Below are 25,762 nucleotides of genomic sequence, written 5' to 3'. Positions count from 1 at the left end.
GAAAAATTGTTGAGTGTGGCGGAAAACAGCAAAAACAAAAAACAAAAACACAAAAAAACCCAGTTTATTATCTCATTTTGACTTGGATTATTTACCGTTTATGGTCTTGGAGCCTGACTACCTCAATGAGACTGGCGGCTTTCATTTCTTAACTGACTGACAACGGATTATTTGCTACTTACAGGTCTATACTATCAACTCAGGTCTGTTGAAGTAACTAGGGGTTCAAACCCTCGAATCAATCATTTAAATGGCCAAGTTTAAACAACATACAAGGCACATTTAATACATGTAAGTAATACAGGAGATGCAACAAGTTTATTGCACAACATTAAAGGCACAAGTATCACATATTTTGAAATAATATCATGGACAGAAGTAATCTAATTAACAATAGATCCACTCACATATTCATTACACTAATGGATATATAACATTTAACTTTTATCATATTGAGAGAGAAGTCAACAATAAAGAGGATTCAATGATAAACGACAGGGGGAAAGTAGAACTCGAAGCAACCCTGACCCGGAGAGTGTAATACAACGTAAATTATAAACCTCATGTATACCTTCTTTCACAAGTTGACAGACACACAGATTATTCATAAACTTAAAAACGATTACAGGCAACAATTAAACATGTGCATTTGTTATAATTAGCACTTGTTATAATTAGCACTTGTTATAATTAGCACATATAAAAATTAAATATTAGCACATGTGAAAAATTAAACATTACATTATACTTGTTATAATTAGCACATATAAAAATTAAATATTAGCACATGTGAAAAATTAAACATTACATCATACTTGTTATAATTAGCATTGAGTCTCGATATAATTAACACATGTGAAAAATTAAACATTACATTATACTTTTTATAATTAGCATTGAGTCTCGATATAATTAGCACAATGTGAAAAATTAAACATTACATTATACTTGTTATAATTAGCATTGAGTCTCGATACCATTAGCACATGTGAAAAATTTAAACTTTACCTATAATTGTTATAATTAGCACTGAGTCTCAATATAATTAGCACTTGAGAAAAATTAAACTTTACATGTACAATCTGCTTGTCGTAATTACATACAATGTATGTGGCACTCATGATAATCAGCACAATTAATGTCGAAAAAAAACGTTACTTGTACTCGCTATAAATAACTCATTCTAAATCAAATGCATTTGGTCCATGTATACATATATACTTGTAATCATAATGATACTGTTCACAGGAAAAACTATTCGGACATACCAGATAAATTAACGATAATTAACACATTTTTTTCTTTCAACAATCATCAGGCATGCATGCAAACAAAGATTTCAAATATACAGAAATTTGTAGATTATGTTGAAATTAAAATATTATAACACTATAGACTAGCCTGTACTATAACAGTACACCCCCAACGGCAGTGTTGATACAGAGGATCCAATTTAACACACAATAAATAATACACATATAATACTCCTTTGCATTGATTCTGTTTTTGAATACTAGTATACTGGCATAAAGTGTCACAGTTCCTGTCCTCATCTATTTTCAGAATTGAAATTTATTTCTATAAATAGCCAAGCGGTTCTTGAGTGAAGATTTCTTCTTTTTACACTGGTATATAGTCGTATGAAATTTTTTCCGCCTCTTTGTAGTTCCATCATGATCAAAGGTCACATGTTCGAATCCAGGGACCACAATTATAACTGTTAGCCCTTACATCTACACTTACTTAAGATGAGTGCAATACCACACAGAGATTACATATAAATTATGTATATAGCCATCTTTAACTTATTATTCTAAATCCAATTATCTCCCTTTACAGTGGGTCTTGACTATTGATTTGAACAAGGGGATATCCTCTTTATCTGAGAATAATTCTCACCAAGTTTGGTTGAAATTGGACGAGAGGTTCTGAAGAAGTCACGAGTATAAAGTGTTTACAGATGGACATCAAACATCAGAATATGGAGAAAATTTTGATGAGAAAAACCTAACATCTTCATAGACATGAAAATTGAGTATTATATATTCTAACATAGGTAATGAACAGCGTAATTCAATTTGATGCAGAGCATCTAAAATCCCTAAAAGGCGCTACAGATTTCAATGAATACAGTTTTGCCACAAAAAGCCTCTTCTAAAACCATGGTCATACAAATTTCAATGAATGCAGTTTAACCACAAAAGGTCTCTTCTAAAATCATGGTCCTACAAATTTCAATGAATACAGTTTTGCCACAAAAAGCCTCTTCTAAAACCATGGTCATACAAATTTCAATGAATGCAGTTTAACCACAAAAGGCCTCTTCTAAAACCGTGGTCATACAAATTTCAATGAATACAGTTTTGCCACGAAAAGCCTCTTCTAAAACCATGGTCATACAAATTTCAATGAATGCAATTTAACCACAAAAGGCCTCTTTCACAAAATCAGACAACAAAATGAAAAATGTCACATTGAAATTATTGCGTCATGGAAGAGATCTCCATCTAACAAAAGGTTATTTATCATGTAGAGAAAACCAGATTGTGTTTGTGAAACACTGATGCCCCCGTACGGCAGCAAAGTTGATAATGGAAAAGGTTATAATTTTTCAAAAGTAGTTTAAATTCCAAGTCAAGGTCTGGAGATGAAAAGCTTTGGTATTCAAAGAAATCTTGTCACAAGGAATACACGTGAAATATGAAAGCCTTACACATGTAGCACTAACCTTCAAAAGTTATGGCCAAGGTTAAAGGGTTTTTTCAAAAGTAGGTCAAACCCCAAGATCAAGGTTAAAAAATATTGAAATCAAAAGAAAGGTCTTAATTAATTGTCACAAGGAATATACAAGTGAAATATGAAAACCCTAAGACCATCCACTCAAAAGTTATGGCCAAGATAATCATCAAAGATTTTTGCAAACAGACAGACCAAAAACTATATGCTATAGAATCTCCATTTGCTGAGTGATAAAAATTCACTTTTGAATTAAAACATAATAGTGAATCTATCATAAAAAAAAGATTTTTGCAAATCGAAACAAGATCCTATGATTTATCTAGTTTTCATTTATAAGATTTATCATAAATCTTAATCATGGCTACTTCTACAGTAAAAATATAGATCTCTTTGTTTTAACGTGCTGAAGAAATACTATATAAATACTAACTATTTGAAGAGTGAAAGAGACAAATATATCTATTTTTATCATACATTTGCCCACAAGTTTTCACTGTTCATAACTCGGATATAAAATTTAACTTAGGCGTACTAATCATGTCAATTTCACTCATGCGTAATTGTCATGTTTATAATTATAAGGAGATAAAATCAATTGAACACTATCATTTTTGCAAATACATTTGTTTTGTTTTTATACCAAATATAAATTAAATAAATAAAAATCCTGCCTGTAATTAATACAAATTAGTAAAGAATGAAAGTGCGTTAATATAATAACAAAATTTTGGACTTTAAGTTTAAATAGATTAGAAACGTTACCTTTGTAATGTTTAACCTGACCTCCCCTCCCCTCTAAAACAACATGACAATATAAGATCCTATAATATCACATAGTTTGAGGATAAGCTCTGGCACAAAGTCATTGTAGAAATTCAATGGAGACCAGTCTATAAGGTAAGCATCAACCCCCTACACATGATGCCTCGATCTGCACATCACAATGTGTTGCTTAAATACATCACAATTTTTCGCCACCTGTCTGGGGCAGGGTTGTCTTAGAGTTGGGAAATACCACAAATAATCCTAACTGAAGGACTCCTAAGGCTATTCCAATCAAGTTTGGCATCTGTAATAAAACAAAAAGTACTAATGAACTAATGACCTGATGTTTTATATCATAAAGAGGCAACCAATCAAACAATCTGCATGTGGCGTCATCACATTGCACGCCCTTCACTAAACCAACTTCCTGTAAACTTCATGTCCGCAGTCCATGTGTATGGAGCGCCAAATTAACATATTTACATTTACCTTTTTTGATCCTTCAATTAAAAGCATTTATAAAATGTTAATGATATATGCTTATACATGTAACATCCTGTAAAGACCAAATCACAAGTCTGCTGGGCGGAAGAACATCCTAGAGCATGGCGTCTTCATCTTGGTCCCATGTGTGCAGAATGAAAACAAAGCTTTGTTGCCCATTCCCATTTCAGACAACATAAACGCACCTCATTCGATGCCTTGAGAAGTTGGGTCTTACCTCTAATGTGGTTAATATTACCAGTCAAACACATGAAATTAATCCGAATGCAGGATTTTTTAACAATTCTTCATTCAGTAATTGTACTTTCAATTTCTCGAAGTGGACTAGCTGGCACCGTTCACTGCCTTAAAGGGAAAGGCAACCCTAACCACATTGTTGTTTTTATGAATAAAGTATTACTTACTGATATCGTAATTGACAGTCTTTAACAACAAAAATCCTTGCTTAACAATTAAATCAATATTCATCTATCATAATTATATTTTAAATTACCCGCCGCTAAGAGAGCAGCCATTCCGCTAAGAGAGCGGCCATTGAAGTTTATGATGTCACACCATCAGTTCGGGTTCATTTCATCAGCAGCACTGTAAACATGACAAGTCACGAACAGTTAAGTTTGGAGCCATATAGATATGAGCCCATTCTTTCGCAAGAGGGAATTGAGAAAAGATAACGTTCAATCGAGTAGCAGACCAGGCAGATGATACACGTTTCTTCATACAAGTGTCCCGAACCTCAACTTGTCATTACGCAGATGATGAATCCACAGTTTACATAGTCTTTTCTTCTCAGATGACATGGTTGGGTCAAGAATTTCAAAAAAATTAAAATAAATTCACATCTACCCTTCGTATTAGTGCAATTAACAGCTTGACAGGAAGCATCAACCTATTCATTCGTAAAATCTACCATATCACATGCACATCTTAGAATCTGATCAAAACCGGAACAGACAGTGTGACGTCAAAGTTATTGATTTTTGTGGTCTTCAATACAAAAGAGTTCCACATCATGGCAGCCTCTATAGATGGCGGGAGTTTCAATGTCTAATGTTTTCAAATTAGTACTGAAGCTGATCTAAGCCATATATCAGCAGAACAATATGACAAATTTTTATCATATAATTAATCCTATTATTAATCGTGAACAATTTTTTGGGGTTGCCATCCCCTTTAATATATTGATTATATACCTACATGTATGCTATTTACAATTAAATTTCAAAATATATAAACCAGTTAAAGTTCAGAATGCACAACTTTGTGAATAATTTGATGTTTAATTATGATATTTGATTGAAAATCAAAAGAATTGGCTTATAATTTTTTTTTCAACATTGCACACTCATTTTTCTTTTAAATGAATAATAGGCAGGAATCTTAAAATATAGATAAAAACTGCACATTCACTAACCGGGGTTCATAAAATGTAAAATTTAATGTAAGCAATGAATAATAAGTTTTTGAAAGATGTAGTCTCACAACTTTAACGATGTGTGCAAACAAATTGTAATAAGACGCTATCATGTTATAATTCAATTTGTATGCACAGACCATTAAAATTATGAGACTACATATATTTCAAAAACTAATAATTCATTGCTTAAATAAACTATCAACATCGAAGATATGTTTTATTTCAAAATATCATCAATTCAATTATTGCTTTCATTAACTGAATTAATATGAGCATCAAATTAATCATTGCTCTCATTAATTGAATTAATGTGAGCATCAATCAATTATTGTCTTAATAACAACTATATTGGTTCCTGCATTAATTCACAATTCAATTATAGCGCTCATCAATTCAGCAGAATCATAGTGCTATCAACAATTTAATTAATGCATGCAATAATTTAGAATTGAAGATATGATTAATTATTTGAAGAGATCTTTAATTGAATTGTTGTGCGCATCAAATGAATTGATGGTATTTTCAAATAATTACAGATATATTTTCAATTATTTGAGTTTATTGTTAATTTGGGGAGCCTCCATTATGTGATGTCATCACATTGCGTACTCTTGCACTTAACTGACTCCATGTAAATTTGATAGCCATAGTCCATGTGATGTCATCACATTGCGTACTCTTGCACTAAACTGACTCCATGTAAATTTGATGGCCATAGTCCATGTGATAATACATCAAAGTATCACTTGCATTAAATTGATTTAGTGTAAATTTGATGTCTGCAAATGATTTGACCTAATGTCACTTCGTGTGATGTATTGAATTGAGTCATTCAAGCACCTGCGTATGCACCGCTTCACTGTATGAGGCGAGTGTTAACTGTTGTGCATTTTTAACATGACTGTTTCCATTGCGCCGCCTACAACCGCACATTACATCAATAGATGCCATTACTATAGATGATGGGGGTCGACACTCGGATCATCTCGGTCAATTCCATCTAACCTTTGATGCCATAGCACGTATATAAGTGACGTATAACAACATGCTTAAAGGACACATCGCATGTTTTTAAACTTTTTAATTTTTTCAGCAAAATTAATTCATTTCATACCTAAAACTACTTTATATGTGTTTTAAATGAAACAGTTTGTGTAGTTTTCGAGTTTGAAAGCGATGAAATTCAAATCTTGCGATATGCATATTTTCTTCGATATTTTACGCGCCATTATCTGTGACGTCATATGCGACCTCGAGCGAGAAGATTTGAAAACAGTTGATAGCCATTTCATAAACAGATTAGATTTAATTGACAAACAAACAATTATCACATTAACAGCTTGTAAATAACACTGCATTAGGGTGTTTTGTGCCGTTTAAGGGTGTACTTACTGTCAGTAGAGAGGATTTGGACTGTGTTTTTTTCAATTTTCGAAGGAAGGTATGAGGGACAAGACGTGAATATTTTTTGTCGGCACAACGACTTTGCCATAAAAACCCCCAGTAGAATTTGTCCCTGTACTTTTTCAAACAAGCACTTGGACAAAGATGTAGATAAACTGCGAGAAAATTGTTCTATCGAAGCTACGCACTGTTACATATAGGCCTACGGCATATGTTTTCCGTTCTGCTCTCGAATTCAATACACACTCACACCAACTGACCTTCACCTTGTAATAACATATAGGCAGAACTTTGCTAGCAGTGTCTACCAACTGGTAGTTTTAAAAAAGAAATTTAAAGATAAAAGATAATTGAACTTTCAATTATAAATAATAAAATATAATATTTCCCGACTCTGAATTGAATTATAATGCTTTCATTTTTTTTAAGGAACGCGTACGTGTTTACAACAACAGCACGCCGCGCTCCCACTTCCTAAGTAACAACGTGTAGATAACAAAAAATAATGATTAATAAAATTGCTTGAATAAAATAATTTAAAAGTATTGTGATTTTCACAATAAGTTTGATCATCATTATTATTATTTGTTTTTTCGAAATGCACCCGTGATAGTAGGCCTAGATGTCAATGCTACATAATCGTATCATAATTTAGGCCTATCTAACTTCTCCAAAAATAAATTTAATAATTATTGCACTGTTTATTTTAGAAAAACAACAACGCTATTTACAGTTGTTTACAGAAATGGCATTACCAAATTGTGTTTAGAACAGTGATCCCATGTAAACATTATTTACTCGCAAATTTATGCAGATTTCATAGTCGCTTTTCTCGCTACATTTGGGTCGCTATTTGTATGCACTGGTGGCTAAAAGATATAAGACTCGGGAAATTTGTCAACATCGAAATAAATGTTATCCATGGTAAATAAATTAGGCCCCTAAAACCCGAGTTTTTAAAAATATCTAACACTACTTTTACAACAAGTTGATCGACGAAGGTCGCATATGACGTCACTGTACCACGTGACTACCTATCTAATTAACTAGGCTTTTTGAAATCGGGGCTTAGATTTAAGTCCATATTGTGGCTAATTATCGCAATACTTCAGCGAACGAACTATTACAATTAATTTCTCTAAGCATAAAGAAGACAAAATGCATATAATTCTGTATACTTTGAAAACACGAGATGTGTCCTTTAACGTCACTGATCAACTGGAATTATAACCTAATTTACAATTTAATTAATAAATTGATATTACATATTTTTTTTCTGTTTTCCAACTGTAACCAGCAGAGAAAGGTACACAAAATGAACAGGGGTGAAACAGTTCATCACGTGACCCGATTACGTGACGAACTGTTTCCCAATCTCATGAGAAACTATTGTCCGATTAGCAGATTAGGTAATAAAACAATTATTTCATGCCTACTAGGGAAACAGTCAAAACTAGAACCGCTCGGTAGTGGCAAAGACCCGGGAAACTGCAGTCCTCAGCCTTATAACGGCCTCTGACAACACTTTCCCAGATCTTCGCCACAACCTCGGGACAATAGTTTTGACTGTTTCCGAGTAGGCATGAAATAATTGTATACTACTGACAGCTCATGCCAAATACAGTCCTCTCCATCATATAACACTCTCAATGTTTGTAACTGTTTCTCTGAGAGAACTATAGAACTGTCCTAATGGGACTAATACCCCCTGTGGGGCATATAAGATGATGGGAAATATTTAATGCAAGCATATTGGATATTTTCACATTATATATGTCCAGTGGTATTAGAAATAAACTTCGGACAAATTGTGAAACTCTGGACAAATTGTGTCTATTACTACAAGTACAACCAAACCAGAAAATGTCCGTAACTTCCATAACTGTTGAAATATTTCAATGAAAATAGAAGATGCACAACTACATTATATATATAAGATGAGAATAAAGTTTGAATCAAATCTGTTCAACGGTAGAATTAAACTCTGGACAAAGTGTGCAACCCCAAAAATGAGAAGAAAATGTGCGTAACTTCTATAACTGTTAAAATATTTCAATGAAAATAGGAGATGCACAACTACATAATATATAGAAGACGTGCATAAAGTTTGAATGAAATATGTCCAGCGGTATTAGAAATAAACTTTGGACAAATTGCGTCTACGGACAAACGGACAGACAGACAGACGGATAGAGTGATTTATAATTAAGGTTTTTTTATTTCTCGAAACAGAGGGCAGTTTTCTAAGGCAAACTAGATAAAGCCATGATCACTACTATCTAAAATCGACATTTTTTACAGGATAGGAAATAGACGACCACATTACAAATGTTAGGCGTAGCTACATATCAATTCAAGTCATACATCCGAGGTTAGATGTAGGGTACCGGAATCTGCCAAAGTTTGCCGAATGGGAGGTCAAATGAATTGGAATGGACTATCCTGATCGACAAAGTTCTCCTTAGAATTTTAGGGATCCACTAAATTGTGAATTGGTTTATATATTACATATAATACTGAATTAAACATAGTATATTGTGATAATATTGCAACATGCAATGAAAAAGGTAGGAATTAACAACGCAAACAATGGACCCCTGGAGACAGCAGAGGTGGGATCGGGCTGGAGGAGTATTAAGCATTCCTAGCTGTTGACTGGTCACACCTACTGTGAGCCCAAACAAATGAGAAATAATTGCTCACTAGAAATTTTCTTACAAAGAAAACGCTTTTGAAGGATTTTGAGTGTTGATTATATCACCGAGGTAAGAATTTGTAACTTTCGAATAATATCATTAATGATAAAGAGATTGGTTCTTTTCACATTACATAATTTGCGTACAGAACATGCATGAACACTGAAAAATCTCCCAGATCTGCATGTGTACATATTATAAATTTTAAGCATCTTAAAACTGAAAATAAATTCATTATGTCAAGATATTGACATATCAACAAGTATTCTATGATAAATTACCTGAACGTATTGATCTTTGAGAAAAGACCCATAAATAAACCACTCGACCGAGACAATGAAATAAGCTAGCACCAAGGGGAAGGACATGCACTCTGTGCTGTGGGTCCTGAACACATCAAACTACAAAACAGAAAGTAGCAAATCAAACTACAAAACAGAAAGTAGCAATTAAATCAAGCAAAAGGCACATAGGTATTAAAGTGTAGTGATCAGACAGGTTTGATGACTGATGCCAGATAACTCAATTGTAAGAGCACCTGACTAGAGAGTCAGGGGGCCTGGGTTCGAATCCTGGTCTGGTCCATTGCATTTTCTTCTTTCACGTTACGTAAGAGTATATATATATACTCAAGCAATGATGTCAGACCTGAACACATTAAACTGTAAAACAGAAAGTAGCAAATCAAACGGGCTCAGGGGCCACAACACTCACTTGTTGTTCTAGGAAATTAATCTCAATACACCATGAAAACTTCCTGTGGCCCCTATACTCAAAGATTGTATTCATACTGCAGGTATAGACGACATTGAATTTATTGTAGAAGTACTTTTTTCCGCGCGGTATTAATTTACGCTATGTACGCAGTCACAAATTTTCCGCGGAAATTTATCCCAGCGTACTTAAAGTAAATGAAAGACATTAAGTGGTAATCTAAGAAATCCGCCCAATTTTCTACCCGCGGAATAAACAGAAATTGTGATTCCGCGGACTTATGAACTCGTGGAAAAAAGTACGTTTACAGTATTTACACTGACTACCTGGTAGATACATGCATAATAATGCAAATACAGCCTTAAAAATTTGAAAGAAAGAACAAGTAAATTAGTTATACATGTTATATGTGATAATAGAGTTCTACAGTGTATTTGGTTCCCAAAATTGACAGTTACTTTAGATAAAATTTTGTTAACAAAAATCAAATTAATTCTGATTGTGCAAGAATCAAGATGTCATATTTTCTCAATTTGACCTAAATGACCTGGAATCATAGCTGTGACATCGTGTATTTCATATTACAGTCAATTAACAACAGGGACATTACTAGTATCAGCTGTTCCCTCGTAGTCATTTTCGGGGTATTCAACATAAAATTCTATTCTTTATGCTGTACACAGTGGACAAACACATGCAAGTGATGGGATAAATTGCTTGTCTAAATCTGTATGTGTTCTACCTACATGTAGGTCCTCTGAAAGAAAAATTTTACCAAAAAAAGCTACAGTATTTTCATAAAAGTTTAGCAATTAATTAAAAAACTGTTACACGTCTGATGCCATGCATTCTACAAGAATATTATAGACATTTCATTTCTGTAAAATTGTATTGGACATGATCCAGATGATACTAGTATTTTTACAGAACTTATCATTAAAACCAAAAGAAATAGATCAGAGAAAATGATAAGGAAAGCTAACAGATTAGATTTTTCCCTTGTTACAGTGATTTCCCAATGTAATATTCCCTTGTTACAGTGATTTCCCAATGTAATATTTCCTTGTTACAGTGATTTCCCAATGTAATATTCCCTTGTTACAGTGATTTCCCAATGTAATATTCCCTTGTTACAGTGATTTCCCAATGTAATATTCCCTTGTTACAGTGATTTCCCTATGTAATATTCCCTTGTTACAGTGATTTCCCAATGTAATATTCCCTTGTTGCAGTGATTTCCCAATGTGGTATTCCCTTTTTACAGAACTCTATACAATTCTACTCACCAAGGAGGCAAGGGGAGCAGCATAGCTGACTATCGTCATGACAACACACATCTTGCCCAGGTGATCTACCGCCACCTTCAAGTCTTCTAAATACATTTCGACATACAAATAAGGCAGACAGATGGAGAGGCAACAGACCACCATAAACCGGCTGATCAGGCTCTGAAAGCAAACACAACATACAGGGTTATCTGCTTCAATGTACTCATTTCTTAATTCATTGATTAATCTATTAATTGATTCCCCCCCCCCCCCCCCCCCCTCATATCTAAGATTGAGGGCAGATTGTTTTTGACACGTCTCAATGAGTGTTAGCAATGTTATAACCTTTGTCATAACTTTTGAACTCTACAGGAGCTAGTGTTTGACCTTGATGAACTGAAAGGTCAAGGGGTCAATGCTAAGTGATTGAATAACTCCTGTGAAGGTCATGGTGTCAATAATGTCAGTCTGAGAGTAGTATTTTGCTGCAATCTAAGCTGTGAAGTTAATTTGCTGGTAACAATTCCCATGGTTTATTGACACAATGAACTGATGTGAAATTTCACTGGTCGAATCCAGGCTTGGTGTTTATAGAGTTCATTTCATGACAGAGAAGCCTGTGGGAATCTGGGTTAGAATAGGTACTCAGTACCTGTTGCTTGTTGTAAGAGGCAACTAAATAGGGCGGTCCTTTGGATGAGATTGTGAAAACCGAGGTCCTGTGTCACAGCAGGTGTGACACAATAAAGATCCCTCCTTACTCAATGGCCGTAAGCACCGAGCATAGGCCTAAATTTTGCAGCCCTTCACCAGCAATGGTGACGTCTCCATACAAGTGAGAAATTCTCGAGCAGAACGTTAAACAATATACAATCAATCAATCATAACGGAGATTATTACATCAAGTTAACATCATAATGCTGCCCAATCTAGGTATCATATTCATATACTGTCATCATAGCATTTTCCCGTGAATATCACATACAATGTCATAACATTACAGTATATGTTATAGTTCACAATCAATGTCATAGAATTAAACTTGTCTAAAGTTTGACTCAGAATTTAACCTGGGACCTCTCGATTGTGAGACAAATGTCTTGACCACTAGACTACTGTAGCGGGTAAATCATGGTTGGTCGCTTGTTTTACGTCATATCAAAATAATTTCACTCCTATTGAGACATCACCAGCTGTTGGTGAAGAAGTACCACACATTTAGACCTATGCTTAGTGATAACGGCCGTAGCAGTGAGGGTTTTTTAACGTGTCAATGCCTGCCACAACTTGGGACCTCTGTGTTTTAAGGTCATATCATGGAGACTTGTGATTCTCACCATCAAATGTTGAGCGTTTGGCAAAGGAGCAATCACTACCTCCGTTTACATCTTAGGTTTAATGCGGCCATGGCACGAGTGGGACTCGAACTCACAACCTCCCGGTTATGATGCAAATGCTCTAACACTGAGCTACCGCATTCAGTGTCATAGTATAAAACACAGTTAATGGCATATTATTACCCGGTCAACATCACAAAGTCAATGTTATAATATATTACACAGTTAACATCATAGTATCATGCAATCTGTGTCAAATCATTACACAGTCAAAATTCAAAGTGATAGTATTACACAGCTTAAGCATGCGATCTCTTTAATTTACAGACTCACCTTTCTAATGGAATAAATGTAGAAAAATATCACATAAATAAACGCCAATAGAGCTCCGAGACAGTTTACAATGATAAGAGACTGGATCGCTGTCATCAACCCATACTTAATCCAGAGAGAGGCCCTGCAATCAAATATTTATAACAGTGTCATTACAATCATCACATCATAACCTCTGTATTCCTTTCCAAATGACTACCATAACTAAAATCAATCATTGACAAATTAAATTTTGACAAAGAAGACATGATTAAATTCACATTAAGAAATTGGTGACTCTATTCAGAATCCAAACTAATCTTTCATGTAACCAAGGAATGTATATATAGCATAAATGCAATAACTATAGTATATTGCATGATAAAATATACAAGGTTTATTACTTATGAAACATTGGAAAATGTCAATGTTCATGCAATGAAAATTAATGGCCACTTATTATTTTAGACAACAAACTCGAATCGAAATACTTTTAGCACTTTGAAACACTTGTGTAGAAACATTCATTGGATAAGGTTTTGATTTCCTAGTATCCCTGACACCGATATCCTGAATACCATGGATATGTTAAAAGTGATTCAAAAGTCCTAACCACTTTTTAAAAAGTATTTTACCCTCGATATCTCAAATTCTCAGATATCTCAAAGTTTTTTTCTCTGTCCCATTGAGTTCAAGATAATGAGGTTTAACTGTATTTCCATCTAGCTGGATTAATATATGTAATGATATACATGTATAATTTCAAATCACTAATCATTATTCATGGTTACATTATCTATTTAAAAACTAATTGACATTTACCAAAGAGGCTTGTAAAAACTTGATTTATATTGACGAATGATCAAATTTAGCTGACAGACAGAGAACCACTGATTGATAAATGTACCTTAAAAACATTGTAACATACACTAGTCTATTGATGCCATACACACATTTATCACCAGAATTTTTTATTAGAAAAGATGATGAAACTGACTTACGCAATAAGGTTAGCCACAAAAGGGGCTGGTGAGATGTCACCGGTGCTGCCTTTTTTCCAGATTCGAAGACATATTTCACTGTAAAATAAATCACAGACATGTTTAGCATCCTATAATGGTGGAACTTCAATTTCTGTTACACATACATGCTACCGGCAAAACAATGACTATAATTATTGTATAATTATAGATATCAATATGGAAATTAGGGTGCCACAGCAGTTACTTGCATACCTTAGAAATGCCATCACTTACATGTATTGACCTGAATGAACAGTTAATATAACAGCATCACAACTCATGTATTGACCTGTGTGAACAGTAAATGTTACAGCATCACAACTCATGTATTGACCTGAGTGAACAGTTAATATAACAGCATCACAACTCATGTATTGACCTGAGTGAACAGTTAATATAACAGCATCACAACTCATGTATTGACCTGAGTGAACAGTTAATATAACAGCATCACAACTCATGTATTGACCTGTGTGAACAGTTAATATAACAGTATCACTACTCATGTATTGACCTGAGTGAACAGTTAATATAACAGCATCACAACTCATGTATTGACCTGAGTGAACAGTTAATATAACAGCATCACAACTCATGTATTGACCTGTGTGAACAGTTAATATAACAGTATCACTACTCATGTATTGACCTGAGTGAACAGTTAATATAACAGCATCACAACTCATGTATTGACCTGTGTGAACAGTTCATGTGACAGCATTATCATATACATGTGTATATATATACACACATGTATTGAGATATATATGGACCTGAGTGCATGGACAGCCATTCATATCTTCTAGCTATTTCTATTCCAGCTTTAGCTCAGTTAGCTGGATATTTAAAGAGATTTTCAGTGGTGTAATTTCTACATGTATCCCTTTGTTCATTTTGTTGTTGATAATAGCTTGGTTTGAAAGAAGAAGTAAAACCATCAACATGATCAAGCTATATAAGACATCCTGATGCATGTTAAGTTACTTACATCTACTAGCTGCATTATATGAATAGGCAGATAAGAAAAAAATATCTAAAGTCATGTTGCAATATGTCACTTTAACTTATTATTCTTTGCTCATCTCAACAGTCACACCATAAAACATATCATGGAAGTAGATACAATTAAATAGAGGTACGTACATGCCCACAAACTGCACAGCAATGGAGGAAAATGTACACATCCATCCTAGCAGTGAAAGAACCTCCATCAACACTGTGTCTCACACTGCGACACAGCCTCACTCTGACAGTCACTCATCAGCTAAAATAAGAAATAGGTTTATATAAACAGCCTCACTGACAGTCACTCATCAGCTAAAATCGAAAAATCGGTGACTGTATATTAACACAGCCTCACTCTGACAGTCACTCATCACTCAGCTAAAGTAAAAAAATAGGTGTATATAAACAATCAAGGTGGATAATTTAACAGAGATATGAAATGTTCTTCATTAATTAAATACAAATTCTAAACTCTCTGCAGTATTGTCCAACCTCTTGATAATTTTGGCAACAGAGGTCACTGACCATGATAATCAGCATACAGAATTAACCAAAAATCCAGGTGGACCCGAAGGACCGGTCAATCCTACTGGCCTGTTCACGTAAGGACCGGTCAATCCTACTGGCCTGCTCACGTAAGTAGTAATAAATACATGAGTTACACATCTAATATCTAGTTATATTGAAATGTGAATTGTTTTCCCAATCATTATGAACTTGATCATATATAATAATCATGATACAACTCATTCTACATCCACGAATCACTGACAGATGTGTTCACATTCAGACCCTTCATGAACTTGATCATGTAATAATCATTCTACTAAGACTCGGTTTATTTTCAAATTTCTAAAGTGCATTTGGGTCATTTCGAAGTGTCTCCACTATAAAATAAAACAAACACAAAGCGATCCAAGTACCATCGTCGGAAACCCACCGTTGATTATGCTTCGTTCCTCTCTCTGGGTTTCCGACGATGTTTATATTAAGTACATAGTATTGTGGACATCAGACCTGCTACACATGTAAAACTGTAGACAGGTCATTCCGGACAGAATGGAATAGTGTTAAGTACCCAGCTACTGTTCTTCAGCTTTGTGGCTGAAGGAATCACAGTGTGTGATCCATTCCATCTGCAGTTGGAGGGATATTAGTGTTGAAAAATCGTAAAAATTTCATAATCGATCATAATAAGAACTGTATCGATCAATTATCGGTATAATCGGTATTTACATGTTGTTAATAAATGTTTATTATTTTGGCCCAGGGGTTATTTCTATTCAGTTTTATGGATATGTGCAGCATACACACTAGCTGGTGTCACTGAATTCCCACTTTTCAATGTGGAGTCCACTCCGACTCTCCCCCGCACACGTCTCGATATAAAAACGGGATTAATTAACAGTCAGATGAATCTTGGATTAGATATTAATTAGTGTACAGGCGACAATTGATTATGAAAAATAGAATCAATAATCGGAATCGAAGAGCCAAAAACGATCGACAATCGTTTCATCACTAAGGGATACATGTATTTATTATATACCCATCAATGTATCGTTCTCTGATATTGTGGATTTCATAGCATGTGATCCGGTTTTCCGGATCACCACACTGTGGTTTTCTGATTCCATATCAGTATCCTCTGAAACTGATGTCGTCACAATGCATCAATGCAACGTTTTTTGCTTAAAATATTGGCCGCGTCACAAACAAAACTGCATGTACACAAAACATAATTTCACTGTAAGTCTGTATTTTTAATAATTTGGATTACATTTAGTATCATATAAATGTGGACTTAAAATGCATAGGGGGTATATTATAAATTTATCATTACTACAGTAACTTGATCCGAAGAGTTGGATCACGTCTCATTGACAGGTGCGGATCATCAGATCAAACTCGATGCTTCGCGTCTCGTGTGATCCGCGCCTGTCAACTCGACGTGATCCGACTCTTCGGATCAAGTTACTGTAGTAATAATATATATATATAAAACTGTTATACATGTGTACACTGACTGATGAATACTTGCGCTACTTAAACCCCATCCCCACCTCCTCACCCCCACCCCCTCCACCCACACAGCAGCCACAGTTCTGGAAATGTGTGAACTATATGATATTTACGACTGGACAGACATGCATGTATATTAAATAGAACTGCTAAACATGCACATTGATCCCAGGCCTCTGAATTCCTATCAGTAAGTAGGCTGTTAGATGTGTAGTAAGGGTGATAGGTATATATCCTATCTTTATAAATACACTGTATTATTGATAGAAATTCCAAGGCCTGGTTGTGATTGATATATACTCTTGTTACTACCCCCACCCCCACCCCCACAGGCAGATTAGATCGCATGAATCAGTCACTTTTCTTTTTGTCTACAATTAAATTTTTCATCCAAAGCATAAAACGGATGTACTGCGTCACAGTGCTAATTGCGTCTCAGTGAATAAAGTAGCATGGTTTCATAAAACATACATTCTGTTATATCTTGAGAAGCCTGTATGAATACAGTTCCTATATACACAATACATATCTGTAAATAAACTATACAGAGATGTAGTAGTTTTGACATCCTAATCAGTGTTACTCCATTTACTGTCTGTCAGTATAGTCTGACATGTTTTATCGTACACGTATGCACATTGCTAAGTTTATAAGAATTGTATTGATCATTCATATTACATTCATGTGGGGACCTTTTAAAAAGTGTATAAAGATACTTACATGTACAAATAATGATTTTATCAATGTCAATATTCAAATGACTCTTTAAATCCCACGTGAACACGTATCGTGCTGTATGTAAATATTGTGACGTGACACGTCCTACTTTCATTTCGTCAATTAAGATTTCCTGTGGTGTGAACTAAAACGAAAATAGGATTTTGTCTCAAAAGAGGCTTTGAATGAGGCAAAATTATTGATTATTGACATGAATAAATACGTACATTTCAATTAAGTTCACTGTATTATTAATTGATAACTACTGATGTTATAAGATGTATATATTTTATTTTTCGTTTTTGATAAATCGTCCATCGGAAAAACTTCAGGATAAGCACGTGTAGATGACAGCAATATTTCCTTTGCATTTGGTCTAGGTAGATCATCATAGAATATTCATAATCAAATATAATTGGCATATATTTGGTAAGTCAAACTGCAGATATGTAGACCTAATCAATATGAATTGAGATTAAATACATAGGCCTGCGACAATTTCCCCCCCCCCCCCCCCCCCCCCTCAGCTTTCTAACAGCTATAAGTAAATAAATTTTATTATTTAAAGTCGACACTGTGTACAATAGTAACAAATAGCAGCTGTCTAATGCAATGACTGACAATCCATAGCATTCCCCATGGGTATCTGAATTTTAATCAATGAATAGATCGGGTCTGTTGATAAAAACAAACAACAAACCATGGGGAAAAAAACAATCAAAAAACTTTATCTATATAGAGAGAGATAGAGGGGAGGGTGGTGGATTTTTATTTATAGACTATTAATTAAAATTCAGATACCTGTGTTCACAGGAATAGTACTAGTAGCCTGAGTCAATATCATACCCCCACCTATAAAACAAACACTTTTTTATTTTGGGATTGTATAGTATAATACCCTTACTATTATTATTACAGACAAAATTGTCAGTTCCTGTGGACAATTGACTACGGGAAGGAAATGGACAAATGTCAGTCCGAATCCTGACAAATCATATTAACCTTATAGATTTGATTTTATCAAATGAACAATTATATATGAATTTCATTTGGGAAGCTTAATTTTCATCTTACATTAATTTTATGATGCTAAGATCGACTAAGGATCAAAAACCAGGGTTGAAACTTTTAACTAAAATTCCAGTCCGGCCATGTGGGCTCCGAAAATGTTATTTCTGGGAGCCCACAACAATACACGCTAGCCTACATATGATGAAGTATGATACAAAACATCCATTAGACATGTTAATGGATCGTACATACATATTTTGTGTGCGTTTGATTCATTATACCGTTTGAATGCATAGTAATATTTAGAGAGGATGGAAACAGGTTTCCATACTTTTTTATTTCAAATAATGCACGTAATTATACTAATACCACAAAAACATTGATCAAATTATTTGTATTCCAACATCAATATTTTTCAATTTGTTCTTACAACAATGCTGCTTTTTTGTACTAATAGTAGCTTTTTTATTTTGTCATATCCCTATATGTCATAATCATCATGAAGACTGCAGTAGTGCTCTCTTTTTTTCGACAAGCTCAAAAACTTTCAGCTGTATTTACATCACTGATCTTGCCGATCGATTTGGGTAAAAATCTCACATGGTTTACTTTGATCATTTTAGAAGAGGTCTCCAAAACGCTTGAAATTAAGCTTGTAAATAACTCTCGGGGAGAGTGTTTGGTCACTAAAGTTATGCTGATTACCGAAGCCCATACAGTTATGACCGATTCCCGTTCACAGAAATCATTCGCCATGTGGGCGAGTGACACAGCAAATTTAGGCGCCCACACAAAATTTTACTTACAGTTGGCGAGTGGGCTAGTACTAAGTTTAAACCCTCAAAAGCATGCAAGTGCTATGATGTTGGGTATTCACTTTGTAATTAAAATTTTACAAGTTTCAGCTAAAAGTGCATCAAGTTATTCCTCAGGCACTGATGTTTCTTAAAATTCTTTTTAGCCAAAAGCGCAGTGAGATGCCGAAATCCAAGAAAAAGAAAAATCAGGACTTCCAAAAAGTCAAGTTGAAAGTTGGACGTAGGCTTCAAAAGGCTGATAATGTGACTAACGCTAGCTTCAAGTCCCGGTCTGTCCAAGTGGTTCAGCACATAAAGACAGGTGATGGGAGCGAACCCACCACAAGACGCAACCTGAACATCATGGTTTGTTCACTTAGTCATAGAATTAATTGTGCTAACATGATAGGGGTACTAGTTTACTTGGTAGGGGTACTAGTTTACTTGGTGTATAAAAGGGCATGAACCATTTGTTATATAACATACATTGTGTTGTCAGCAGCTCTTGCAATACGCAAGTGGGCAAATTTAGAATTGGGTGAATTTGATTTACTCATTGTTATGAAGCATGTAACTAAACTTGTCTTTTAGTCAAACATTTTTTGATGTATCTAGGGTGAAAAATCCCCGAACAAAAAAATCACAGGGCAAATATGTTCCAGTTTATTTGATATGTATACCACAGAGGTCATTATTATGCCATTATTATGTTATTGAGAGGAAAGTTCTGTGATTGAGTATTGATACATGTATTGCAGGATCTGTTGAATCAGTGTCAACATTACAGTGCATCTGTCCGATTGGATGCTGTGGGTGGGTTACGAGAACTCTTGTCTTCACACCCGGAAATCCTCCAGCATTATCTCTCTCAAATCATCGATCGTGTTTCCCAGTTAGTGGTCGACAAAGACCCAACGGTGAGGTCAGCTGTGATTAAACTTTTCCGACAAGTTATTCCGCAAGTGGACGTTCACAAAATGCGGCCTTTTTTTCCCATCATCAGTGCTCACGTGTGTTGTGCCATGACTCACATTTACGACGACATTCAAAGTGACTCCTTAAACATTCTTGATATATTTTTAGAATTTCATCCATCTCTGATTATCGATCGATCAAGTCAAATCATTCCAAATTTTATTGAGCAAATATCTCATCAAAATACCTCAAAGAAATCTAGTGCTGGGGGTAGATCCCTCAGTATCAAACCAGATGGGAAAATCCAGGCTCACAAGTGGAGGAATCAAGTTCTCTCAAGGCTCAGCAACTTACTGTCAACATTGTTAGAGAGATCAGGATATCTTACCATAGAGTCGTGGACTGAGGAGAAAAAAGGGGAAGGGTTGAAGGTTGTTTGGAGAGAGGAGGAGGAAGTGAAATCTGCAGTAATCCCCCAGCATTTCCAGAATGTTTGGACCAACCCAGGACACAAGATCAGGTGAGTCTTCAAGAATTTTTATTTTTTATTTTATTTTTTAATTTACACTATATTTTTAATTCTTTCGGAAAATTCCCAACTGTTTAGATAATAGTACTATATTCATTAAGATTCATACGCCCATCTGTCATGTTCATGAGGAAATAGCTATCATTTCAATTGATAAAGATATTGAAGGCAAAAAACATTGGAAATATGAATATTCATAGATATCATAACATTATAGATAAATCTGTATTGCAATTTTCTGTAGATATCACATGTGAGTTGAACTCATCCTCTGAGATATCCTGATCTGTACCGTTAACGTCTTTGACTATATCATCACTGTGTGGTGTAACTTGTAGTACATCTATATCATCACTGTGTGGTGTAACTTGTAGTACATCTATATCATCACTGTGTGGTGTAACTTACATCTATATCATCACTGTGTGGTGTAACTTACATCTATATCATCACTGTGTGGTGTAACGTGTAGTACATCTATATCATCACTGTGTTGTGTAACTTGTAGTACATCTATATCATCACTGTGTGGTGTAACGTGTAGTACATCTATATCATCACTGTGTGGTGTAACTTGTAGTACATCTATATCATCACTGTGTTGTGTAACTTGTAGTACATGTATATCATCACTGTGTTGTGTAACTTGCAGTACATGTATATCATCACTGTGTGGTGTAACTTGCAGTACATGTATATCATCACTGTGTGGTGTAACTTGTAGTACATCTATATAATCACTGTGTTGTGTAACTTGTAGTACATCTATATAATCACTGTGTTGTGTAACTTGTAGTACATCTATATCATCACTGTGTTGTGTAACTTGCAGTACATGTATATCATCACTGTGTGGTGTAACTTACATCTATATCATCACTGTGTGGTGTAACTTGTAGTACATCTATATAATCACTGTGTTGTGTAACTTGTAGTACATGTATATCATCACTGTGTTGTGTAACTTACATCTATATCATCACTGTGTGGTGTAACTTGTAGTACATCTATATCATCACTGTGTTGTGTACATCTATATAATCACTGTGTGGTGTAACTTGTAGTACATCTATATCATCACTGTGTGGTGTAACTTACATCTATATCATCACTGTGTGGTGTAACTTGTAGTACATGTATATCATCACTGTGTGGTGTAACTTGCAGTACATCTATATCATCACTGTGTGGTGTAACTTACATCTATATCATCACTGTGTGGTGTAACTTGTAGTACATGTATATCATCACTGTGTGGTGTAACTTGCAGTACATCTATATCATCACTGTGTGGTGTAACTTACATCTATATCATCACTGTGTGGTGTAACTTGTAGTACATCTATATCATCACTGTGTGGTGTAACTTGTAGTACATCTATATCATCACTGTGTGGTGTAACTTACATCTATATCATCACTGTGTGGTGTAACTTACATCTATATCATCACTGTGTGGTGTAACTTGCAGTACATCTATATCATCACTGTGTGGTGTAACTTGTAGTACATCTATATCATCACTGTGTGGTGTAACTTGTAGTACATGTATATCATCACTGTGTGGTGTAACTTACATCTATATCATCACTGTGTGGTGTAACTTACATCTATATCATCACTGTGTATTGTAACTTGCAGTACATCGATAGCATCACTGTGTGGTGTAACTTGTAGTACATCTATATCATCACTGTGTGGTGTAACTTACATCTATATCATCACTGTGTGGTGTAACTTGTAGTACATCTATATCATCACTGTGTGGTGTAACTTGTAGTACATGTATATCATCACTGTGTGGTGTAACTTACATCTATATCATCACTGTGTGGTGTAACTTACATCTATATCATCACTGTGTATTGTAACTTGCAGTACATCTATATAATCACTGTGTGGTGTAACTTGTAGTACATCTATATCATCACTGTGTGGTGTAACTTACATCTATAGCATCACTGTGTGGTGTAACTTGCAGTACATGTATATCATCACTGTGTGGTGTAACTTGTAGTACATGTATATCATCACTGTGTGGTGTAACTTGTAGTACATCTATATCATCACTGTGTGGTGTAACTTGCAGTACATGTATATCATCACTGTGTGGTGTAACTTACATCTATATCATCACTGTGTGGTGTAACTTGTAGTACATCTATATCATCACTGTGTGGTGTAACTTACATCTATATCATCACTGTGTGGTGTAACTTGTAGTACATCTATATCATCACTGTGTTGTGTAACTTGCAGTACATGTATATCATCACTGTGTGGTGTAACTTGTAGTACATCTATATAATCACTGTGTGGTGTAACTTGTAGTACATCTATATCATCACTGTGTGGTGTAACTTGTAGTACATGTATATCATCACTGTGTTGTGTAACTTGTAGTACATCTATATCATCACTGTGTTGTGTAACTTGCAGTACATCTATATCATCACTGTGTTGTGTAACTTGTAGTACATCTATATAATCACTGTGTGGTGTAACTTGTAGTACATCTATATCATCACTGTGTGGTGTACATCGATATCATCACTGTGTGGTGTAACTTGCAGTACATCTATATCATCACTGTGTGGTGTACATCTATATCATCACTGTGTGGTGTAACTTGCAGTACATGTATATCATCACTGTGTGGTGTAACTTGTAGTACATCTATATCATCACTGTGTGGTGTAACTTGTAGTACATGTATATCATCACTGTGTGGTGTAACTTGTAGTACATCTATATCATCACTGTGTCGTGTAACTTACATCTATATCATCACTGTGTTGTGTAACTTGCAGTACATTAAAGAACGTTCTGTCTACTGAAATGGAAGAGAGAGGTTATAATCTGAGAGAACCAAGCGGGGTACTGCATCTTCTGGAGACATTGGTTCCCATCTTACTGGAGTGCTGGGTGGAGGCCACAGCCACTCAACACAAAGACATGGAGGGTAGGTATAGGGGACTCAACACAAAGACATAGAGGGTAGGTTTAGGGGAAACTCAACACAAAGACATAGAGGGTAGGTTTAGGGAACTCAGCACAAAGACATAGAGGGTAGGTTTAGGGGAACTCATAGCAAAGAATGGAGGGTAGGTTTAGGGGAACTCATGACAAAGCAATGGAGGGTAGATTAGGGGAACTCATAGCAAAGCAATGGAGGGTAGGTTTAGAGGAATTCATAACAAAGTAATGAAGGGTAGGTTAGGGGAACTCATAGCAAAGAATGGAGGGTAGGTTTAGGGGAACTTATGACAAAGCAATGGAGGGTAGATTAGGGGAACTCATAGCAAAGCAATGGAGGGTAGGTTTAGTGGAATGCATAGCAAAGCAATGGAGGGTAGGTTTAAGGGAACTCATAGCAAAGCAATGGAAGGTAAGTTTAGGGGAACTCGTAGCAAAGCAATGGAGGGTAGGTTTAGGGGAACTTGTAGCAAAGCAATGGAGGGTAGGTTTAGGGGAACTCAACACAAAGACATAGAGGGTAGGTTTAGAGGAACTCATAGCAAAGCAATGGAGGGTAGGTTAAGGGGAACTCAACAAAGCTATGGAGGGTAGGTTAGGGGAACTCATGGCAAAGCAATGGAGGGTATGTTAAGGGAACTCATGGCAAAACAATGGAGGGTAGATTTAGGGGAACTCAACACAAAGACATGGAGGGTAGGTTCAGGGGAACTCAACACAAAGACATAGAAGGTAGGTGTAGGGAACTCATAGCAAAGCAATGGAGGGTAGGTTTAGGGGAATGCATGGCAAAGCCATGGAGGATGGATTTAGGGGGAACTCATGCATATGACAAAGCCATGGAGGGTAGATTGAGGAAAACTTGGCACAAAGCCATGGAGGGTAGATTTAGGGGGAACCTATGACAAAGCCATGGAGGGTAGATTTAGGGGGAACCTATGACAAAGCCATGGAGGGTAGATTTAGGGGACCCAGCGTGGGGAGAGGTGGAATGACACATAACACATCTGTGACATGGATAGTGAAGGTAAGCCTGAGTGGGGGGGGGGGGGGGGGGGGGGGGGCAGAGGATTAACACAAGGTTATGAGGGGTAAGTCATTATAGAACGTGTATTGTAAAACTTTGGACAACGGAGGATGAGTTAGTAGAGGGAGTCATTATAGAACATGTATTGTAAGACTCTGGGCTGGAAAATGAATTAGGAGGGGGAGTGGATAAAGAAATGCCATTGTGGAAGATGTGTGAAAGACTCAGGACTGCTCCACTAGATATATGCATGTGTAAGACTAGGGGCTGCTCCTCTAGATATCTACCTGTGTAAGACTAGGGGCTGCTCCACTAGATATCTACCTGTGTAAGACTCCGGGCTGCTCCACTAGATATATGCCTGTGTAAGACTCGGGGCTGCTCCACTAGATATCTACCTGTGTAAGACTTGGGGCTGCTCCACTAGATATATGCCTGTGTAAGACTCGGGGCTGCTCCACTAGATATCTACCTGTGTAAGACTAGGGGCTGCTCCACTAGATATATGCTTGTGTAAGACTCGGGGCTGCTCCACGAGATATATTCCTGTGTAAGACTCGGGGCTGCTCCATTAGATATATGCCT

General features: G+C 35.6%; 2 protein-coding genes across 8 annotated transcripts in view; one reads left to right on the top strand and one right to left on the bottom strand.

Annotated features, from left to right (window-relative positions):
* Window positions 1-259: 259 nt before the first annotated feature.
* LOC125665744 (sugar transporter SWEET1-like) lies at window positions 260-18,047 on the bottom strand. 6 transcript variants are annotated; one of them, XM_048898557.2, is made up of 7 exons: window positions 17,926-18,047; window positions 15,322-15,442; window positions 14,158-14,235; window positions 13,178-13,301; window positions 11,526-11,687; window positions 9,807-9,926; window positions 260-3,808 (listed from the first exon to the last, which is right to left on the bottom strand). In XM_048898557.2, the coding sequence occupies exons 2-7, from the start codon at window positions 15,387-15,389 to the stop codon at window positions 3,701-3,703; spliced, it is 660 nt and encodes a 219-aa protein (XP_048754514.2). In that variant the 5' UTR covers window positions 15,390-15,442; window positions 17,926-18,047; the 3' UTR covers window positions 260-3,700. The 6 variants fall into 6 exon arrangements, with proteins under 6 accessions (XP_048754514.2, XP_056007048.1, XP_056007049.1 ...); XM_056151073.1 differs by lacking the exon at window positions 17,926-18,047 and adding an exon at window positions 17,677-17,863; XM_056151074.1 differs by lacking the exon at window positions 17,926-18,047 and adding an exon at window positions 15,676-15,694.
* Window positions 18,048-18,209: 162 nt separating this feature from the next.
* Window positions 18,210-25,762, top strand: part of LOC125665742 (testis-expressed protein 10 homolog) — a 23,577-nt gene continuing 16,024 nt past the window's right edge. Inside the window, exons 1-4 of one of the 2 annotated variants that reach the window (XM_048898553.2) lie at window positions 18,210-18,351; window positions 19,895-20,096; window positions 20,489-21,165; window positions 23,985-24,136. In XM_048898553.2, the coding sequence (XP_048754510.1) occupies window positions 19,911-20,096; window positions 20,489-21,165; window positions 23,985-24,136 (1,015 nt within the window). In that variant the 5' untranslated portion in view covers window positions 18,210-18,351; window positions 19,895-19,910. The remainder of the gene's footprint in view (window positions 18,352-19,894; window positions 20,097-20,488; window positions 21,166-23,984; window positions 24,137-25,762) is intronic. The other variant, XM_056151113.1, reaches the window with a different exon arrangement.

The sequence above is a fragment of the Ostrea edulis genome, chromosome 10, assembly GCF_947568905.1.
Source record: "Ostrea edulis chromosome 10, xbOstEdul1.1, whole genome shotgun sequence".
NCBI lineage: Eukaryota > Metazoa > Mollusca > Bivalvia > Ostreida > Ostreidae > Ostrea > Ostrea edulis.
The sequence above is the reverse complement of the archived record's forward strand: the minus strand, read 5'-3'. Positions and strand labels throughout refer to the sequence as shown.